The following is a 21,796-nucleotide window of genomic DNA, read 5'->3' on the forward strand; positions in this document are numbered from 1 at the left end:
GTTCTGTCTATCTTGGGTTTCTATGGGTTGCAGTATTTCTGGCTACTTCTCTGGTGTTTTCCTTTAATGATTCTATTCTGGTTGAAGTATACGTGTTTGTTATTTTGTGTGTGGGGGAGGTGCTAGGAGCTTTCAGTCAGCCAGCCATCTTGTTGACATGGTGGATTTCTTGACTGGTTTTCAATCATTTACTCTATTCTGGAGTCTTAAAGTTAGTTGTTAAAACTAAATCAGAATCCTGAGGGTAAATCCTATTTATTTATGATTTATTATTCTTTCTGTACATCTGATTGAGTTTATTAAAAATTTTAAGAATTTTTGCATCAGTTTCATGAGCAGTATTTTTCTGTAGTTTTCTTGCAATGTCTTCGTCTTATTTTTACATTTGAATAATTCTCAGTCTAATAACAAATTGGCAAGAATTTCTTCCTATTCAAATACATGAAGATTATTTCAAAAAAATTATGGTCCTTTCAACCTTAAATTCTAGGTAGGATTCATCATGGAACTCTTATGAGCCTGGAGGATTTTGTGGAGTTGTGTTCACTTAGCAATTGAATTTCTTTTATAGACACAGCTGGTTTCTTCTCCAATCAGCTTCAAATACTACCCTGCATTCTATCACACTATAACAGAATGAAATTAGAAATCAATGATAAGATAAAAAATAAAAGCTACTCCAATATCTGGAGACTAAATAATATGCTATTCAATGAACAATGGGTTGCAAAAGATATGAAGGAGGAGATATAAAAATCCTTAAAGGTAAAGAGAACACAGATACAACATATCAAAATCTCTGGGACACTATGAGGGCAGTACTAAGAGGAATGAAGGAGTGAGGGCAATGAACTCATTGCGTGGAGTTCATTCCTTAAGAGAAGAAAAGGTCAACAAATCAATGACCTAACATTACATCTCAAAGCCCTAGAAAAAGAACAAATAAACCCCAAAGCAGTAGTAGAAGATAGGAAATAATTAAAATCAATGAAACTGAAACAAATCAGAAACAATTGAAAAAAATTAACAAAACACAAAGTTGGTTCTTTGAAAAAATAAATAAAATTAATAAACCATTAGCCATGCTAATGAAGAGAAGGAGAGAGAAAACTCAAATCACAAATATACATGATGAAAAAGGAAATATCACAACAGACACTACAGAAATACAGGAGATAATTAGAAATTATTTTGAAAATTTATACTCCAAAAAAATAGAAAATATCAAAGGCATTGACAAATTTCAAGAGGCAAATGATATGCCCACACTAAATCAGGATGATATACACAGTTTAAACATATCAATTTCAAGCAAGGAAATAGAGGACACCATCAGAAGCCTACCAACCAAGAAAAGCCCAGGACCAGATGGATACACAACCGAGTTCTACAAGACCTTTAATGGAGAACTGACACCAATACTCCTCAAGCCATTTCATGAGATTTGAGTCTTTCAAGGCAGTTGTAAGTTTTATTACAGTCATTTAATTTGTTGGCATAAAGTTGTTTATGATATTCTCCTGTTGTTGTTTTATTACTTGTTCATACTACAGTGATATGGTCTTTTCTCAGCTCATATTGGATTTTTGTGTGTGTGTGTGTGTGTGTGGTCTATTTTGAGGCTCAAATCTTGCCAATTCTCTTAATCTTCTTAGAGAATCAACTTTAGTTTCATTGATTTTTCTATATTGATTTCTGTTTTATATTTCACTCTTTTTCTGCTCTGATCTGTATTTTTTTCTTTTCTTCTGTATCACTTTGGGTGTCATTTTGCCTATCTTTTTCTAGAGACTTCAGGTAAAAGCTTGAGAAATGTTTCTTTTCTAATCTAGGCATCTGGTACTAAAGATTCCAAAGCATCATTTTTCTGACAACCTGCAAATGTTAATATATTATGCTTTCATTTATTTGTTCATCTCGAAATATTTACTAATTTTTTGACCTTGAGGTTATTTAAAAGTGTCTTGTGTAATTTTCAAGGATTACAGGATTTTGCTGAACTCTATATACTTTTGATTTTTCATTGAATTCCTTTCTAGTCTTAAAACATTCTATGTCTTAAATCCTTTAAAATGTATTAAGACTTTTTTTAACTTCAAAATTTGCTAATTTATTTTGTAATATATTTTGTGTGCCTTTAAAAATAATGTGTAATGTGCTGCTGTTGGTTTAAGTGTTTTATCAATGTAGCTAAGTTAGTGATAGTATTATTCAATTCTTCTGTATTCTTACTGATTTTCTATTTGTTCTATCCATTATTTTGGGAGGAGCATTAAAAACTTCATAGTTTCAAATACTTATCTTTGTTCATGAATCTATAAAATGTCTTTTTTTCCTTTGAATGCTTTAAAGATTATTTCTTTATCATCAGCTTGCTACAATTTGATTGATATATTTTGCCATAGTTTCATTCATTTTTCTTATTCCAGAGGTTTATTGAAATTCTTGGACCTGTAAGTTTATTATTTTCATTAACATTGGAAAATTTGATGTTATTTCATCAGATTTTCCATTCTGTCTGTACTCCACTCTTCTTTTTAGGGGACTTAACACATATATTAGGGTACTTAATGTTGGTTCCACAGTTCACTGAAACTGCGATTACAAGTCTCCTTTCCTTGTTCGTTTTTGCACAACTTCTATTGCTATGTTCTCAATTTCACCCATTTTATGCAGTGTATGATCAATCATTAATCTCATCAAATGTGTTTTTATATCTCAGACATTTTTCATGTCCAAGTGTTTGACTTTAGTCTTTATTGCATTCATGTCTCTACTTAACATGCTTAATCTTTCCTTCAACTTCTCAAATATATGCAATGTGTTATAATAACTTTTAATGTCATTATCTATTAATTCTATCTGTTATTTGTTGGTCTGTTTAGATTGATTCATTTTTCCTTCAGGATGGATTGTATTTTCCTATTTCTTTTTCATGGCTGATAATTTATTGGATATTAGACATTGTGCATTGTGCCTTGATGATACTTCATATTTGTATCCCTATAAATACTCTTGTGATTTTAATACCTAAAAAATCAATTTCTTACAAACCAATCTCAAATGACTCACTGTCTTATTTTTCATCTCTAATGTCACTATGTCCTTTTCCCGTGGTACAGAAATAATAATTTGTATGTATTTGTTTATTTATGTCTTTATTATCTATCTTATATCCTATTAGACCATCAGCAGCATGAAGGAGCTATTTTATTCCTATTAATAAACACAGTGTCTAGCATTTAAGAAGTACTCAATAAATAAAAAAATAATTTTAGAATTCTTTTATTTTAACATGATGAATTTAACATCTTGTTTTGGGGACTTAATGTGCAAGATACTTAAATAAATATAAAATATAAGCTGTCTTTAGGGTTATAATAAATAAATTATCTTGAATTTTTTTTAACCAGATCAGTAGAAAAATCATAGGGCAACATAAGTTAAGGGACAGTTCTATTTCTCAGAGGGAAAATAGATATTCTCTTTTTATTTTCAACTGCAATTCTGAGTAAAACATGTCAATATAGCCTGAAATATAAACATCCTGTAAAATTCCAGTGGAAGATTTCAGATTTGGGGATATATCATCAGAGACACAGCAGTTAGCCGGTTATGAATGGGATGCATGAGAAACAATTTGAATAAAAATGGCAAAGTCATGGAATCTTTTCTTTTTTAAATTACCCAATGAAGATAACAATTACCCTAAGCACAGGCAAGTTTAGCAGAGCTATTAAATTAGCTGAAAGGTATCATTTCGACCAGCAGGTGGGACCTGTATGTTTGATGTGTGTTTGTGTGTGTTGCTGGAGATTAAACCTGGGGTCTTTTGCATTCTAAGCAAGAGCTCTACCACTGATTATATCCCCAGCCTTGTGTATTACATCTTATAATTGCCTTTTATTAGAATCATATTTTTAATCACCCAGTATCTGGTTTATTATATTGACTTCAATATTAATTTCTAACTCAGATACCTGGAGTATGGAATGTATATAAGCTTAAATGCATGGTAACTAATATGAGAAATATATGTCTAAAACTCAGAAATATACATAAGTATATATCTAAACACAGACACAACACACTTCCATGAGCCTGAGGAATCCAGATTAGCCCTACCTTGTTGCTTTATTGAATGTTTAGTTACCATTCTCTCAGGCACTTAGGCTTAGTTAATACTAATTTTTTAACTAAGGAAACATGGATGTATGTGCTCTGGAAAATCTGTCTACAGGTTATATTGTTCACAGGGGAAGCTGGTTGTGTCAATAAAATGTCTCTAGGTTTCAGAGTTAAGGAAAAATAATGAACATTGCAACTATGAGCAAATCACAGTGTATTAAAAACATTTTATATATGATGCTTATAAAAGGTATTTCTAACTCAAAGAGGAGTAATCGTTGATGGGTAAGGGAGTCATTTAATTAATAGCCAGCCCCTCCTTCCTTTCTTTCTTCCCTCTTCTTCCTTCCTTTCCCCCTTCCTTCCTTCTTCTCAGGGCACCTCCTTCCTTCCCAGGCCTGACACATACTAGGCACATGCTCTACCACTGAGCTGTATCCCCAGCCCCCAAGTTCTCTATTCATCTAGTCAAATTCATCTATTTTCTTTATTTTGTACTATTTCTGAAGATTATCTGAAATCATTTCCTAGAGTATATTATATGAACTTTCCCCCTCTTTCCTCAAGATAATACAATATGTTGGGCTCATATTTGTTATCAATTTAACTAATATCTCCTGTCAGTTTGCCATGGACTACTAAAAACAATCTGTTTATTATTTCTGCCAATTCATTTTATCTTAATGCCTGTTAATCTGTTTTTCTTTAGTTTCATTATATTTTTTTAGAAAATCTTCTTTAAAGCCCCATTAAAATGGAGATAGCAGGTCTCTAATTTTCTTTATCCTTTAAGCTTGTTATCCTATGAAAGAAATTAAATACCGAGCAGTGGACCACATACACATTTATAAATTACATAGACCTATCTTTATTCAAGCAATTAATCTTGTTCTTTTAGGGGGAAAAAAAAACCCAAGGGGAAATAACCCTTGCTTTGTATTTCCAAGAAACAGCATGCCCAAAACATTTAAATTTCGCTGTTTTCTCCCAAATGCAAATTGTTAGGTAAATTTATTATTAAACATTTGGTTAGATCTAGACAATAGCTTAAAATGATGTATTTATGTATTATGTTAAAGGTGTGCTGTTTCCAAAATATTATGTAAATGAGAATTAAAGAAACAAAATTTTTTTCTTCCAAATACCTTTAATTCACCTGGTGAATGAAGACAGCAGAAATATGTACGTGTACAACCTTTTGCATTTTCATTGGTAACCAAACCTCTGAATTGTTGGAGGGTAATGATATGCCTGGTGGAAATACTTTGTTACCAATTGAAAGTTTAGCTTTATCAGGGGTGGTTCTGTGCTTGTTTTGGTCCTTCTAAAGAGTACTTTTAGAAATTTAAATACTTAAATATTTCCTAATTTATCAAAAACCTCCACTGGCAACCAACTGATAAAATGAGAAAATTATACTTCCTTTTATTTCTCCTTCCAAACATCTCCCTAACTTTAAAAAGAGCTTATGATTTAAACATGATTTCAAGGTTTCTACATTTCTCCTTTTTCAACAAGTCCTTTAGTTGTTTGATCCTGCAATTCTATATTTTTCTGTGTGTTTGAACAAGTTCAAGGCTTACAATTTCCTGCCTCCCTCCCTCCCCTTTTCTTCCTTCCTTTTATTTCACCATTGACTTCTTCATTCTTTAGTTCTCTATTTTGATTCAGTTTTGTTGGCTGTATTTTAACAACATTTAGTATTTGATTTTGTTTTGTTGTATTCCTAGAAGAGACTGTGGGTACCATATTTCCTAAAAATGTTTTTTGAAATTTTTACACTTGGCTTCATGAGTCACACAATTTTCTGAGAACATTATAGACATTTTTCTTTTTCCATTAGATATTGTTTTGGGAATCTGTTGCCAGCTGTTATCACCTGTGAGAAGTGATTTGGATTCCCAAAGAATGCTTTCTATAGCCTTAACTTCATTAAGCTTTATCCTTAAGCTCATGATCTTTTTGATGTCTAAACTTGAGGAGGCTATGGTTTCCAGTTATTCAATCAAATTCTAGACGGATGTTGCTACAAAGGGATTTTATAGATATGATTGAAGTACATAATCAATTGACTTTAAGTAAAGAAGATTATCATGGGGATGGAGCTATAGCCGAGCATGCACAAAGCCCGGGGTTTAATCCCAAGAACCACACACACACACACACACACACACACACACACACATTATCCTAGATAACCTGTCAGGCCTGGTGTAATCATTTGAAACATTTTTAAAATAGATCTGAGGCTTCCCTAGAAGAAATTTTGCCTGTGACTATTAACTGCAGCCTGGGTATGAACCAATTTTATGCCTACCCTATGTTGTATTCTGGAGCAGATAATTTATTCTTGGGTTTCATAGGTCCATAGGTAAAGAAGAATTGTACCTCAAGATGAGGTACAATCAGGACTTCACCAATATGAAATTTTACATGTATCTGTTCTAAGAATGCTCTCATTTAAGTCTGAAATTTATTGTTTGTGTCAAAATTCTTCAAAGTTGTTGGAGGTTGTGGGAATTTCGACTAATGATTGCAGATACACACACACAAATACACACACTCTTGGTAGATTAAGATATATTTCCATTGGGATATTATTACCATTGGTACTTATAAATAAATTGAAGCTATGAAATTGTCCATTTTTAAAATAAGTTAAAGTCTTATTAATTTTTTTGCCCACTTTTGTTTCCAAATGAATTTAGAGTAATCTTAACTTTTCTATGAATACTAAGCAGGTCAAATTCTAGACATCTGTACCAGTGAAACCTCAATAAGTCTGGTAACTGAAGTCCAGAAATGGTCCAGTTCTGAAAAACAGCATATTTATTTTAAAGATACATAAAAAAATAATAATTTGGTATTCAGTTGGAAAACCACACCATGAAAGATTCTCACTTATTTGGATTTCTTTTTCACTGTTTGAAATAAAATGGTATTATTTTTACCTCCCCAATTAAGGAAGAGTCCTAAGTCATGAAAAGTGAGATCAGTCTTTTAAAAAATATGTACACATATTTTCCATGTAGGGCTGCCATAATGGTTGAGCAAAGGCATAGAGTTAAGCCTATTATAGTTAATTGCATTTTTTTTGCTAAGGGATTAAAATAGTCTAGAAAAATAATACTTAAAATAATGAACTCAGTAATCAACTGCATTTTAAATTAGTATTAGTAATGAATAATGTCAAGATTGGTTGACTTTCTCCCTGTCCCTAAAGGAGTGGTATAAATATAGAAAAATGACCCAAAGGCTAGTATTTGTGGCAAGAAAACAAGGGGCAGGGTATTTCAAATTTCATTTAACAATTAAGAGTGGCAACACTTAATTGGAAATTTTATGCTTCCAACCTGGAAGGTAAATGTATTAAAATACTCTTCCAAACCAAGTAAAAAAAACTCAACATATCTAGTATGTTATGTATGGTAAACCCAATAAAAGCTGTCCCTGTGCTCTCACCTTAAAATAGTTTGTGTGACACTCTTATTCTTAACAAGAGACAGCGTTGTGACTGAGGTGGGAGCAGCACTTGTCCTTGGTCTGTCACAATGAAGTCCTGTTAATGTGTTTAATCTGGCCATCTTGAGACTCAGCCCTTCAGAGAAAGTGATGAGCATATCTTAAAATAGAGTACTTAAAATTAATGATAGTACTCCTCCAATCTTTTATGAGGCAAAGTTCGCGTCACTTCCAACACACACACACACACTCTTTCACACGTGCATGCACACACATACACACTCACACACATGCTTTTAAAAGAAAGAACATGCTCCTCCTAAGGAATACTCATAATTCCATTAGAATTATTAATCAAAGTTATTTAGTGTTGGGAAACTGTATGATTTTTTAAGTAAAGTAATATGATCTGTGTTTCTGTCTGAATTCCATACAGACAAGACAAAAAGGGGAAAAGTGTTTTAGCTTTCTATATCAAGCAATGTATTTAATTTATTCACGAGTCTAAAAACTACAAAAAAATCTGAAAATTTAAATAGTAAGATATTTCTTTGCATTACTATAGTGATGCAGTTGTGTACAATGAATCAAAATTCATTCTGCTGTCATCTATACCTAATTAAAATAAATAAATTAATAAATAATAATAATAAAAGATTTTTTTTGCGAACTCTTTGTATTTTATTCCTCTAAAGAAGGAGACCTTCTGAAATAAATTGAAGAATTGAATGGCTCCAATAACCTAGTGTTTTTTCTGTTTTGTAGTAGATTTTTTACTGAATTTATAAAGATGTCTATCAAGGGCACGATTTCCACATTTAGCCTTTTAATTAGTGAAAAACATCCTGGCAAAATTTATATGCACCCATTTTTGTGAACTGAAAGGATTTGGAGTAAAAATTTGTTATATTTCAACTTTTTAAAAAAATTCATGTTCTAATTTATATTATTTATTCTCAAGGGGGTGTTAATAGACATTTATGCTCTTATGTAAATGAAGTAATATCAGTATTTAATTGTTATATGAGATCAGTGCTCCTTGCTTTATCTCTGAGTTAGGTCCTTCCTGAAGCATGTTGTTTAACTTTCTTCTTAACCATTTTATTCTGTGGTGTTAAATCTTAATGTTCCTTTTCCTCTCTCAGTGATCTTTAACACCTTATATTTCAGCTTAAAAGAAATTAGCATTAAGAAAGTTGCATTATTTTAAGAGTGGGACAGCTTTAGATTTACTTTCTCTTATCTAAGGCATATGTAATTTTTCATATTGATAAATTGATATTCTTAAACTTACTAATGAACAGCAAAAAGCTTAGATAAAAATGACATGACAAAAAAGTATGGCATTCATTTTTTTCAAATCAAAGAAAATGAATGCAACATAAAGTGCTTTAACCGTGTGGTGACAAGACAGTAAAAGCAGAGCATTTAGGAACTGGCCATTTTCAGTGGATTATAGATTATTTGTCTTCCAGTTCAAGCTCAGGTATGATAGCCTTCTCCTGAAAACCTCATGTGACTGAACAGGTCCATGGAGCGACATTAGCATTTTAATGAATGCATAATATTCACAGTAGAAGAAAGCCTACATTACCTGTTCCCATCTTTTTTAGCTTGTGATCTTGGTGTTAGTATGAAGTATACCTTTTTATTTTTGGAGATAAATTTAGCCAGTAAGAGAAAGCCAGTAAGAGAAAGTGGCAGTGTGACATTTACCACCATTTAGATTTTAGTGTAGACATTTTATTTGCCTAAAATTGAAGCATCTGTCTTTATGGAAAAATGAAGTGCTTTATTAAAATTAATCAGTATAATCCTATGAAATAAAGTTACTAAACATTGATGTTAAGCTGAGGGAATTAGACACAAATGCTCTGGAGGGCAGAAGCCTTACGAACAATGTGGTCCTCCACACCAAGCACAGCAGTTACTCCTAGTTTGTCTTACTTGGTTTCTTTTTTCTTTTTTCTTTATGACTTCAGAAAGAAGCCCTAAACTCTTTTATCTCCTTATTTTGTATGTTACGACAAACTTGGCAGTTGTATCTAGTTTAGCTCTGTGGTTTCTTGTGATGTAACTCTCCATCCTTCGCCTCCTTCACAACTGGAAAAGTGGCCCACTGCCTGAGGATCTCTCCTGCTCAGCTTCTTGAAGTCTGAGCAGGGCCAAAAAGTAATTCAGGGTTTACTCTTCAGGTTTACAACAGTCCTAGTTTCCTTGTCTGCTGTTGACATATGAGGAAAAGGAATCTACAATTTGTAGGTGATATATTTAGTATCTGTACATATCTGAGAGTATGTCAGGGTGTTTTGGTTTTGATTTTTTGTTGTTAGAAGAGAATGATTTTTAAGTTTCCCATTTTAGAAGTGAAACAGACTGGTGGGGTGGGGACACACCTGTAATTCCAGTGGTTCTGGAGGCTGCGGGAAGATCACAAGTTCAAAGCCAGCCTCATCAACTCCTCAAGGCCCTAAGTAGCTTAGCAAGATCCTGTCTCAAAATAAACAATTAAAAAGCATGACGGGGGGCGGGGTTGCTATGAATGTGGCTCAGTGGTTGAGCACCCCTGGGTTCAATCCCAGATATATATATAAAAAAGAAATAGCCAAGAGTTCCATAATATATTTCTAATTAAAAGATGCAGCCAGATTGGGGATACATGCCTATAATCCTAGTTACTCTGGAGACTGAGGCAGTTTAAGGCCCGCCTATGCAACTTAATGAAACCCTGTCTCAAAAAATAAATAAATAAATAAAAGGACTGTGTATGTAGCTAATAGTAGAGCCCTACTGGATTCAATCCCCAGGACCAACCACAAAAAAAAAAAAAAAAAAAAAAAAAAAAATTGAAAAGAAAAAAGAAAGAAATAGCATATTTATTTCCAACTCAATTTTTATTATTGTTGAAATAATAATAATTAGAAAAATTAGAGCTCAGCCGCCGCCGCCCCCGCCGGCCGAGCTCCGCCGCGTCCGCGGCCAGCGGCCGCCATGCAGTTTATGTTGCTTTTTAGTCGTCAGGGAAAGCTTCGACTGCAGAAATGGTATGTCCCACTCTCAGACAAAGAGAAGAAAAAGATCACAAGAGAACTTGTTCAAACCGTTTTAGCACGGAAACCTAAAATGTGCAGCTTCCTTGAGTGGCGAGATCTGAAGATTGTTTATAAAAGATATGCTAGTCTGTATTTTTGCTGCGCTATTGAGGATCAGGACAATGAACTAATTACCCTGGAAATAATTCATCGTTATGTGGAATTACTTGACAAGTATTTTGGCAGTGTGTGTGAACTTGATATCATCTTTAATTTTGAGAAGGCTTATTTTATTTTGGATGAGTTTCTTTTGGGAGGGGAAGTTCAGGAAACATCCAAGAAAAATGTCCTTAAAGCAATTGAGCAGGCTGATCTACTACAGGAGGAAGCTGAGACCCCACGTAGTGTTCTTGAAGAAATTGGACTGACATAACTCTCCTCCCTTGTTGATGACTTCTTGTGGCATTTCACACACTGTAGATGGTCACTGCCTTCATGTCCATGTTAGCTAATGGTGTAAGATGATGTCTTGTCAGTATTACTGTTTTGCTAAGCTGCTTCATTCAGGCCTACATTTTTTTTTTTTAAAGGGAACTTTGATCAATTGAATGAAAAGGGACTTAAATTTGGATTAGAAATATGCATAAAGTACTTTTCTTGGATTTCTCAAATTTATAGGTCTATTTCTCATAACTGATTATGTGCATATGTGAAAATGACACATCTCTGTACAAGCAATATCTATCAAACAATTCGGCAGTGTACATTTGTTAATTACTGTACTTGACAAAGGAAGGTTAAATTATAATGTGTAACCTGGTTTTACGAAACCAAAGATGAGTGCAGCATTTCCGTATATATGGTAAAAATAAGGGAATCAACATGTCACATATTGAATGAATGAAAATTTAATTGTTGAAACTTAAACAAAAACAAATTTATACCAAAGAACCCTATTGGACACTACATACCTTAAAATAAAGGGAATACAGATTATTTTAGATGACTAAATTGGAAGATGTCATTTAAAATTAATAACTAAGCATTCTGAATGAATGGGATAAGGAACAAAGATTGCTTTATAATAGCACATAATTTTTAAGGCCAAGGCACATTTGAACCCTGAGATGATTTTTTTTTTTTGATGATCATAATCATTTAGTTACTCAGATTGTTTTTGATGCCCCCCAAATGAAGTAGAAATGTTAGTTTATCAGTTCTTCATAACAGTATCTTACAGAAACATTGCCCTCTTCACAGTCATTGTTTAAAGCATGAATGTTCCTTCTGGAGTTCTTGTTCAAGCTGAGTTTATTTTGGTTCCCTTTGCTTCCTTCCAATTAGAAGTTCTGCAAACTTTACAGAAGCTTCCTTTCCTTCCATGGCACTACCTAGTTATCAGAAGTATAAAAATCTTAAAAAGATACCTTTCATTTAACAGTGAGAGTTGAAGTAAAATGCATTAGGTGGCCCTATATTTTTTAAAGCTTATATAATTGTTCAGCATCACTTTTATACATACACATATCTAAACATGTCTGTGGTTTACACTTTCACTTGTATATGCTGGGCTGGATTAAGCTTTGTTGTAATTGTGACCAACATCAGGCCACGTGAGCACTGTCTTATCACATTGCCAATTAGCTGTAATAAATGTTCGACATACAAACACCGTAGTGTGTTTTTATCTTTTTCCAAAAGTGTGTCAAACTGGCAAGCTGCTGAAGGAAGATTTTTTTTCCCCAGTAAATGTTGAAAATTTCCCTTCATTTGACTGCCCCCCCCATTTGAATGTGGTGGTGGGTTTATAAGCACACACAAGAAAAAATGGTGATGATTTACGGAGTCTTCATGTACTTCCAAGTTCATTGAAAAGTAACATGGATTCCATGCTACCAAGAGCTTACCAACACATTTATTTTCAATCAATAAATGCCGCTTTTAAAACCTTGAAAAAAAAAAAAAAAAAAAAAAGAAAAATTAGAAATGCACATATCTAGTGCTTATATATCATTTAATCTAACAATAACTGAAGAAGTTAATATATCACCTGGAGATAATTGATTTGTTCAATATTCCAAATCCTACTAAAGATGGTTCAAGAATTAGAACTCAAGACTAGCTGTGTAAGTTTGGGTCCAGTCAAGAGGCAAAAAATATGTAGTAATTTGAGCAAGAACAGTGTTTAACTATGACAGGGATTGAAGTAACTGTTATTAACTACTAAGGCATAAAAAAACTCTACAGAATTGAGAACGACAGGTATAGGTAGTAGCCACTCCAATTCTGTCTGAGGCAGAATACCTATGGGAAGAAGAAATTTCAAAGAAGGCCGCTGGCTCCCACACTGAACTTATGTCAGAGTGTTTTGGTTTTGGAGGAGGTGTAGCTTCGGCTCAGTAAATGGTGGAGAATCTTCTGAGGGGACATGCTAGTTGGTTTCATGAAAAGTCCCTTTCTAGGGTTCTTGAGAAAACTGTCCCTAGGGAGATCTCACACTATGGCACTCACGGGAAACCCCTTTATGGAAAGGCTCTGCACGTGGACCTCTCCAGGAAGCTCCCAGTGGTGGGAGAGGAAGGCTGTGCCCTGGGGGTGCCAGGGAAGCTGCCCTTCCTGGCTGGCCACTGTGCACCACAGGAACCTGCCAAAAGAAGCATCCAGAACCAAGAAGATCCCCTTCATTCTCTAGTTCACTTGACTGCCATTTGTGGTTGACACCTAAAATAATGCCACATGGCAGGTAAAAATGTTCTAGTCTCTCAAGTAAGGGAAGGTTGGATTTGGAGCTGTAAGATAATAGATTGATAGCTGACTCCATGCCAGTATCAGAAAATTGAAATCTGTTTTCTTTTTCTTTCTTTTTTTGGTATGAGGGGAAAGGGTGCCAGGGATTGGACTCAGGGGCACTCACCCACTGAGCCACACCCCCAGCTCTATTTTGTATTTTATTTAGAGACAGGGTCTCACTGAGTTGCTTAGCACTTCGCTTTTGCTGAGGCTGGCTTTGAACTTGAGATCCTCCCAAACCCCTGGGATTATAGGCATGTGCCACAGAACGAGGCTAGTAGGAATTTACTTTCTTAATCATTACACCATACTGTCTGTTACTTTACCAGAACATGTGACTTTTAACAAAATAAAGGCAAATAAGAGGAAAGGAAGGAAGGAATACATAGCAAGATTTTAAACGGAAGTTTGCATTATTAGCATATCTGTTGTCTTTGAAATGTTTCTTAGGTAGAGGCACTTTAATTGCTCAGAAGACTGACCCATTGAATTTTAAGGCACTGACTTAGCAACCAAAAATGGAAATTGGGAACTGGAGGTCCAAAGGCCATAGCCCAGTTTTATTTTTCACTCTACAATTTAAATTAATTTTTAATTCCAGTTTTCACATCTAGTTAATGCAGGTCATGTTTAATTGACAAAGATTTGTTGGCAAATATCCTTAAATATCCATATCCTACCTGATGCATTTACAGAAAGATCTAGGCAAGTTAACTTCTCTGGGTCTCAGTTTCTTCACATAACAGAAACAATCATAATAGTACCTACTATATTGGTACATTATGATAATTAAAAGTGTTAATATTTTTATGCACTTAAAGAAGTAATCTTTGTATCTAATAAGTGCTATATAAATGTTTGTCAGATTAAAAAATCAATTACAGCATATACATTTTTATATTTTCTTAAAATCCATAGACTAAAATTATTAATTCTTTAAGTATTTCCAGTTTATGAAACTTTATGTTTAGTTATAACAATTTTGTCAGATTAATCTGATTCCATTGTTTCATAGCAATTAAAAATATATCATTATGTTATAGAATGTACAATGTGAATGCTGTTTATTGGTTATTTTAATTTTTTTCTATAGTTTTAGCAAAGTGGTAGCACTTGAAGATGATATTAGTAAAGCCTTTACTCTTTAATTTTTGCAAAGAATTATATGAACAGTAAGATTTTTGGCAAAGTAACTTTGATGGCAGAAAATCTGTAGTTTCAATGTAACACTTAGTTTTCAAATCAGTAGCTTCTATTTGCATGTCCCAAACTAAACATGTTAGATATACTGTAAATATCTAAAACTTAAAAATTTCTGCTTTAATATTCTTTTTTTTTCCTTTTTTCTTCACAGATAAGTCACTAACACATCCTGAAGTGATCAAAAGGGCCCATGCAATTGAACTGTTATTTATGCTCTACCCTCCTAAAGGTGCCCATGTGGGCAACAAAGGCAGACTAAAGTCAACCTGGCTGAGACCCATAGTAAATGGAGAAGAAGGATATAAATATATAGGTAAGATCCGCACTTGTTGTTTGTATAATGAGGAAATGATGCTTTGTGCTTGCTTACCTCTTGTTTATCACTTGGATGAGATTGGGTGTTACATAGTAGGTTCCCTTTACTTCATAGGTATCATGTTTGCAATTTTAAAACTATCTGTTTTGTATTTTGGTGCCTTTGCAGAATTTTGGAAGCACAGTATATATACCCATTCACCTGTTGATGGACAGGGATTTTTTACTTTTGGATTACTATAGGTAAAGCTGCTATGAACTTTCAGGTTCAGGATTTTGTGTAGACATGTGCTTACGTTTCTCTTAGCTATCATGTTTTCCAAATTGATCATACCATTTCATGTTCCCCCATGTGCAGAGAGGAGTTACTTCTTTTCCACAGCTATATTAAGCCTTACATAATCAGTCTTTCTAATTTTAGGGGATATAATAGATATATTTGTTTGATATCCCATTGTGGTTTTAATTTGAATATCTCTAGTAAATAATGAGAGTTGGCATCTTTTGAAGTATTTGTTACTTATGTGTCTTCTTTGATGAAGGGTCTGTTCATAGCTGTTGGCTATTTTATAATATTTAGGATCGTTATTAAATTTAGAGAGTCCTTTAGATATTATGGGTACAAATCCTTCAGTACATATGTGCTTTGCAAATATGGTTTATCTTTTCTTTCTTTCAATAGTATTTTTTGAAGAGAAGTTTTAAATTTTGATGAATTTAAATTTATCCTGTATTTCTTTATGGTTTATATTTTTAGCTAAAAATATTTGGCCAGACTTGGGGTCACAAAGGTATTCTTCTAGAAATTTTGTAATTTTAAATTTTATATTTCAGTGTACAATTGGTTTTGAGTACATTTTTGTACATGATTCAAGTCTTAGATTGAAAATTTGTTTCTATATATTCATATCCAAATTTTCCAGTAGTATTTATTGAAAAGACTTTCCCCCTTTGAATTCACTGAACTTTGTAAAAACTAAATAGAACAAGAAGGTATGAGGTTGGCTAACAACTACATGAAAAGGTAATTAACATCATTAGTTACTAAGGAAATACACATCAAAATCATAGTGAGATAACATTACTTATCTATTAAGAAGGTTAAAATTAAAAAAAACAAAACAAAACAAAACTTTACATCTAACAATACCAGATTGGAAGGGTATGGAGATTATGTTGCTAGTGGGAATTCAAGATAGTACAACTTCCTTGGAAATTTTTTGGTACTTTTTAAATAAAATTAAAAAAATTTTAACCATAAAACTTAGCCATCCTACTCCTAAGTAATTACTCAAGATTAATGAATCATTTTTGTACACAAAAACCTACACATGAATGTACATAACTGAGTTATTAACTACCAAATGCTGGAAATAACACAAATGTTCTTCAGTGGGTGAATGGATAGACAAGATTTGTTCATCCATGCAAATGGAATGCAATAAGCAGTAAATTAGCTCTAAATAAAAGGGAGGTTAACTTCACTTAGCATTATCTTTTCCAATGCCATCCATTTACCTGCAAATGCCATGATTTTATTCTATTTTATTGCTGAGTAAAATTCCATTATGTATAAGTGCCACTTTTTTTATCCATTCATCCACTGAAGGCCATCTAGGTTGACTCCATAGTTTAGCTATTGTGAATTGTGCTGCTATAGACATTGATGTGGCTGTATCCCTGTAGTATGGAGTTTTTAAGTTTTTTGCACCAATTTGCAGTCTCACCAGCAATTTTTGAGTATACCTTTTTCCCTACATCCTCGCCAAAACTTATTGTTGTTTGTCTTCACAATAGCTGCCACTCTGACTGGAGTGAGATGATACCTTAGAGTAGATTTGATTTGCATTTCTGTAATTGCTAGAGATGGTGAACATTTTTTCATATATTTGTTGATTGATTCTAAGTCCTCTTCTGAGAAATGTCTGTTCAGGTCCTTGGCCCATTTGTTGATTGGGTTATTTGTTTTGTTTTGTTTTGTTTTTGATGCTTAGCTTTCTGAGTTCTTTATATACCCTAGAGATTATTGTTCTAAAGGCCGAATGTTTTCTCTGATATAAGGAGGCTGACTCATAGTGGGGTAGGGAGGGGGAGCATGGGAGGAATAGACAAACTCTAGATAGGGCAGAGGGGTGGGAAGGAAAGAGAGGAGGCAGGGGATTAACAAGGATGGTGGAATGTGATGGACATCATTATGCAAAGTACATGTATGAAGACACGAATTGTTGTCAACATACTTTAGATACAACCAGAGATATGAAAAATTGTGCTGTATATGTGTAATAAGAATTGTAATGCATTCTTCTGTTATTTATTTTTTAAAAAAATCAATAAAAAGAATGGACAAAAAATAAATAAAAGGAAGGGAAGGACTGACAAACACAGCAACATGAATGAATCTCAAATGCACCATGATAAGTGACAGTGAAAGAAGCTGGATTCTGAGGCCATGCCCTGTACGATTACATTTAAATGATAGTTTGGAAAAAACAAAACTGCAGGAGCAAACATCAGGCCTGTGGTGCCCAGAATTTAGGGCTGGTGGTTGGGGGTCTGCTACAAAGAGGGGATTCTGAGACTTGGAGGAGCTGTTCTGTATCTTGATCACACTGGTGGTTGTACAAAGTCAAAACCCATAGAACTGTACACCAAAAGTAGTAAATTTTATTGCCCATAAAAATTTTAAAAATTAAACCCAAAATAAAAAGAAAATTTCAACCATTGGCCAGCAAATCCATAAAAGATGTATACATCATTTGTCATTAGGGAAATATAAATTAAACCACAATGAGATATCACCACACGACCTACCCAAAGGGATCAAATTTAAAATACTGGCCATATTAAGTGTTGCCAAACATGTGTAGCTACCAGAACTCTAATATTCTCTCACTGAAAAATGTAAAATGGTACAAACTTTGACACAATATTTTGGCACTTTCTTAAAAAATTTAACATATACCTGTCACACAACCTGATCACTACACACCTATTTATCTATCAAAAACTTTATTTTTTTATTTATTCAAAAACTTGTGAGTAATCCTAGAATCCATTATTGTAAAAGAATCAAACTAGAAACAACTAAAATGACAGAAGAATTGATAAGCATGTTGTATAGAACACTAAGACATAAAAAGAAAAAATCTTGATACTAATGACACAGACAGTATCTATGAATTCTAACATAATTGTGCTAAGTAAAAGAAGCCAGATGAAAGAGAGCACACACTGTATGATTTGTTTCTATAAAATTGTAGAAAATGCATACTAACTCATAGTGATAGAAGGCTTGAGGTTGTATGGTGATGGGGGTTGGGAGTGGGAGTAAGGGACAATTAGGGTGATGGAAATGTTTGTCAGTTTGATTGTGGTAATGGTTTCATGGATGCACACATGCCAAAATTCATCACATGATACACTTTAAATATATGTAGTTTGTTGTTTCTCATTTATACCTCAATAAAGCTATAAAATAGTGAAGCTTTTATTTTGGTCATATTTTTGAAAGAGATTTTTCTCTTTCAGTTTTAAAACTTGCATGTTAGACATGATTTAAAGAGGGTCATGAGTTGGGGTGTAGCTCAACAGTAAAGAGCTTGCCTTGGATATATAAGTCCTTAGGTTTGATACCTAGCACTGCGAAATAGATTAGATGCTGGTGCATATGAATGTCTACTTAAGAGCATAATTCTGTGAAAGCCCAGAGGAAGAGGAGGTAAAGAAAGAGAAAATTATGAAAAAAATAAAAGAATGTCTCAAGTTTAAGGCTTCAGGTTCTGAAGATGAAGAAAAACCCTGGTTGCTATTTATTTTCTCTTTGCAATTGTCCACCTAAAATTACCAGAACATGACTATTTCATTCTATAGTTTTCTGTTTTTATTTAGATCCCATTTGCGGATATTTTTATTAAATAACTATAAAGAAAACATCCAAGTGGCTTTATGTCATAACTTGAAGTCTCCATCTTTCAAGTTTTTATGCTGGTCTTTTCCCCTTCTTCTTGGGTAGGTGACCAGACACTTGCATCTTTTTGAATTACAGTTGTTATTAAACTGACTGACAAGAGAGTTGAAGCATTTGCCATGAAAAAGATTAGTCTATTTCTGAAGTGCTTTCTGAAACTGAGTAACTCCCTAACAATAAACATTTTAGGGAAGCTAGCTATGGGAATTTATGATGTGTTCCAATATTAATACTCCACAGTGTGAGCACTGTTGTTTATTGATTTCACTGTGTAGATTCAGAGATGTATCATCAGCAAGAACGGATGAATAGTTAATAGAGTTACGAATGCTCTATAAATGCCTTGGGTTACTAACAAATCTTCTAGGATTAGGACTATGCATTCTCTAAAAATTTTTCCTGTTGTGTCTGTATTTTCATATCCCATCATTCCTCTAATAGCGGTTTGGATATAACTGGAATGCTGCATGAGTCAAACTTTGATTTGCTTATGCACAAAGAATTTTTCCTAAATGATAATTTTATAAGCTTAGACCAAGTTTAAAAAAAAAAGTCTTCAATTATTTTTTCAGAGATCTATGTCTTGCCAGACTTATTTTCAGAAAGGCTGTTTTGGAAAGTTAGTCTTTCAACATGTTTTTGCTTGTTTTTCCTTATGATCTATCTGTCCTTGATCTCCCCTAACTCTCTCACAAAAATAGGCTTTGTTCTTATCCCTCATTGAGCTTTTGTGACCTTCGTTAATTTTCAATCTGGAAGCTGTAGATTATAGTAAGTAACATCCTAGCCCTGTAACTCTTGGAATTTAAATAGAGATACCTTGAAAGGTGTAAGTTAGCCATTATCTTTCAAGAAAATCCTTTAGAGAATACAAATGGATGATTAAATTACTTTCTCAAACCAATGGTCCATTTTAACTGAAATCATATTATTGTATTACTGTAAGGTTTCTAATTAGTTCATATCCTGAGTAATGAGCAAAGATTTCTAGTACTACTACTTCTTTTTTATATATCATTTAGTACACTTCATATCATAAATTCTACTTGCCTTTATACCATATGGTTACTTAAATTATATAATTAATACTGTTACCTGATTCCCTGGCCTAATCACTGTTGTGTTACCCATTAAAAGAGTACAAAGTATCCTTTTATGTCATTCAGTTTGTTCCATGGCCTTTAGGCAAGATTTGATGTATATTAACCAAATGAGAATCTATCCCATCTTTAAAGACTGAAGCAATTACACAGTCGTCCTTAACAGTTAAGTCTGATTTTCGATGATCTTTTTCAGAATGACCTGCTTTGCAGCATCAGTAACATAAGACTTTCTTATCTAATATGCCCTTTATTGCAGGTATACATTTTCGATATTCACAAAGCAAAGGTTATGCTTAGGTGATTATGACTCTCTTTTTTTTTCTAGACCAAATAAAATATCCTTCAGAAGCCCGTCTTGTAGTTCTTCATACCTTTTGGAACTTCTCTCCAAACATATTTTTTTTCCCAAATTGGCTCATCCTTTTGAGAGATGGAGCTCAGAATAAGACATTATAATCCAATATATGTCTAATTTATTGTGAATATAATTTTAGCTAGTGCTAATTCTGCTTATATTCTGGTACCCTTTTAAAGACTCTTTCAGTGCACATCCCAATGTTTACTTGGATTTCTAGCTATAATTTTGATCTGAATTTTTCTTTTTTTTTCTTGTGGTTATTTGATATTGTGTGATTTATTTTCCTTTCTTACATTTATGCTCCCCTACCCTGGTTTTCCTTTACTTATTGAAATACATACATTTATTACTCCTCACATAATTAACCTGAATTTTGAGCTTATTCTTTTAGGGTTTTTATAGAATAAAGATAATTCTTCAGGATTAATCATTATAATGTGGAAAAACCCAAATTCTGATTTGAAAGGAACTATATATAAATACCACAGGTATCTGCTCAAGAATAGGAAATGACCTCTTGTAATTTAGATAAGTTCATATGTGCTATAGTTAGTTCAGTGTTGTGCTTTGCCTGCTTGCTTTAGGAGAAGAATGTTGTCACTGAAAATTCTATTTTTATGTCCACTGGGACTAGTCTGAGTCTGTGCCTGTTCATCTTGTTTTGCTCACTGTACAGGGCCAGCAGCATCCTCTCTCCTGTTCTCTAACTCCTGTTTGGTTTCCTTTGTTAATGGTAAATGAAGAGAATGTGCTGTCATGTTTGGGGAAGATATTTTATGTTTACAGGGTTCAGCTGGTTAAATCTTTGCACACTCTGTACTCAACGGGACCCATCCCAGAGAAAGATAAATATGTTATGCTGAATCTAGTTAAAGTTTTTCAACTGTGCTCGAGTTACTAAAACTTCTTCAGGATGATGATATGGATTTTCTCATTTAGAGGAATGAATGTGTGCTATGTGAATGCCATTTTTCCTTGTACTTTAGTGATGAAATCTGAGATGTGTCTTCCACCCACCAACCCATCTTTACTGGGTTTGGTTCTTAACTGGTTGTCCTTAAGTTGAGGAGAAGATGTTAAGAGGGCATCCTGTCTATAATGTAAAGGAAACAGGAGTTGCACATTTCCAACTGTATATGTTTACTTAACAACTCTTTATCAGAGTCCTCCTATATGTTGGCAAGAAATGTTGACAAATATTCTTAATTCCTGTCCTTGCAGATCCAAAACACGGTCAGAATTTTTGTTCAAGTAGGCCCATTGGAAAGTGCTCTTGGTCCATGGGTCAAATATAATGCTATGGAATGAAGAAGTTTACACACACACACACACACACAAAAAAAAAATCTTGGAATTACATCTAGAAATGACAAACAATGATACTAACCTTCAGTGTCTGGCATGAAAACGCAAAGCTGAATTCATTGTCCACTATGTA

At 33.5% G+C, this 21,796-nt stretch overlaps 2 protein-coding genes across 2 annotated transcripts in view; both read left to right on the forward strand.

Moving 5' to 3' along the window:
- Positions 1-21,796, forward strand: part of Iqcm (IQ motif containing M) — a 305,901-nt gene that overhangs the window by 222,215 nt on the left and 61,890 nt on the right. Inside the window, 1 exon segment of the mRNA XM_078020750.1 lies at positions 14,791-14,928. Coding sequence (XP_077876876.1) covers positions 14,791-14,928 — 138 coding nt within the window.
- LOC144364714 (AP-1 complex subunit sigma-2) lies at positions 10,530-12,291 on the forward strand. The gene has a single exon (XM_078022046.1). The coding sequence runs from the start codon at positions 10,582-10,584 to the stop codon at positions 11,053-11,055; it is 474 nt and encodes a 157-aa protein (XP_077878172.1). The 5' UTR covers positions 10,530-10,581; the 3' UTR covers positions 11,056-12,291.

Source organism: Ictidomys tridecemlineatus, chromosome 9 (genome assembly GCF_052094955.1).
Source record: "Ictidomys tridecemlineatus isolate mIctTri1 chromosome 9, mIctTri1.hap1, whole genome shotgun sequence".
Classification (NCBI taxonomy): domain Eukaryota; kingdom Metazoa; phylum Chordata; class Mammalia; order Rodentia; family Sciuridae; genus Ictidomys; species Ictidomys tridecemlineatus.

What these genes read in the sequence shown, in the direction of transcription:
- LOC144364714 (XM_078022046.1), top strand. Translation starts at nt 10,582, where the DNA reads ATGCAGTTTATGTTGCTTTTTAGTCGTCAGGGAAAGCTTCGACTGCAG.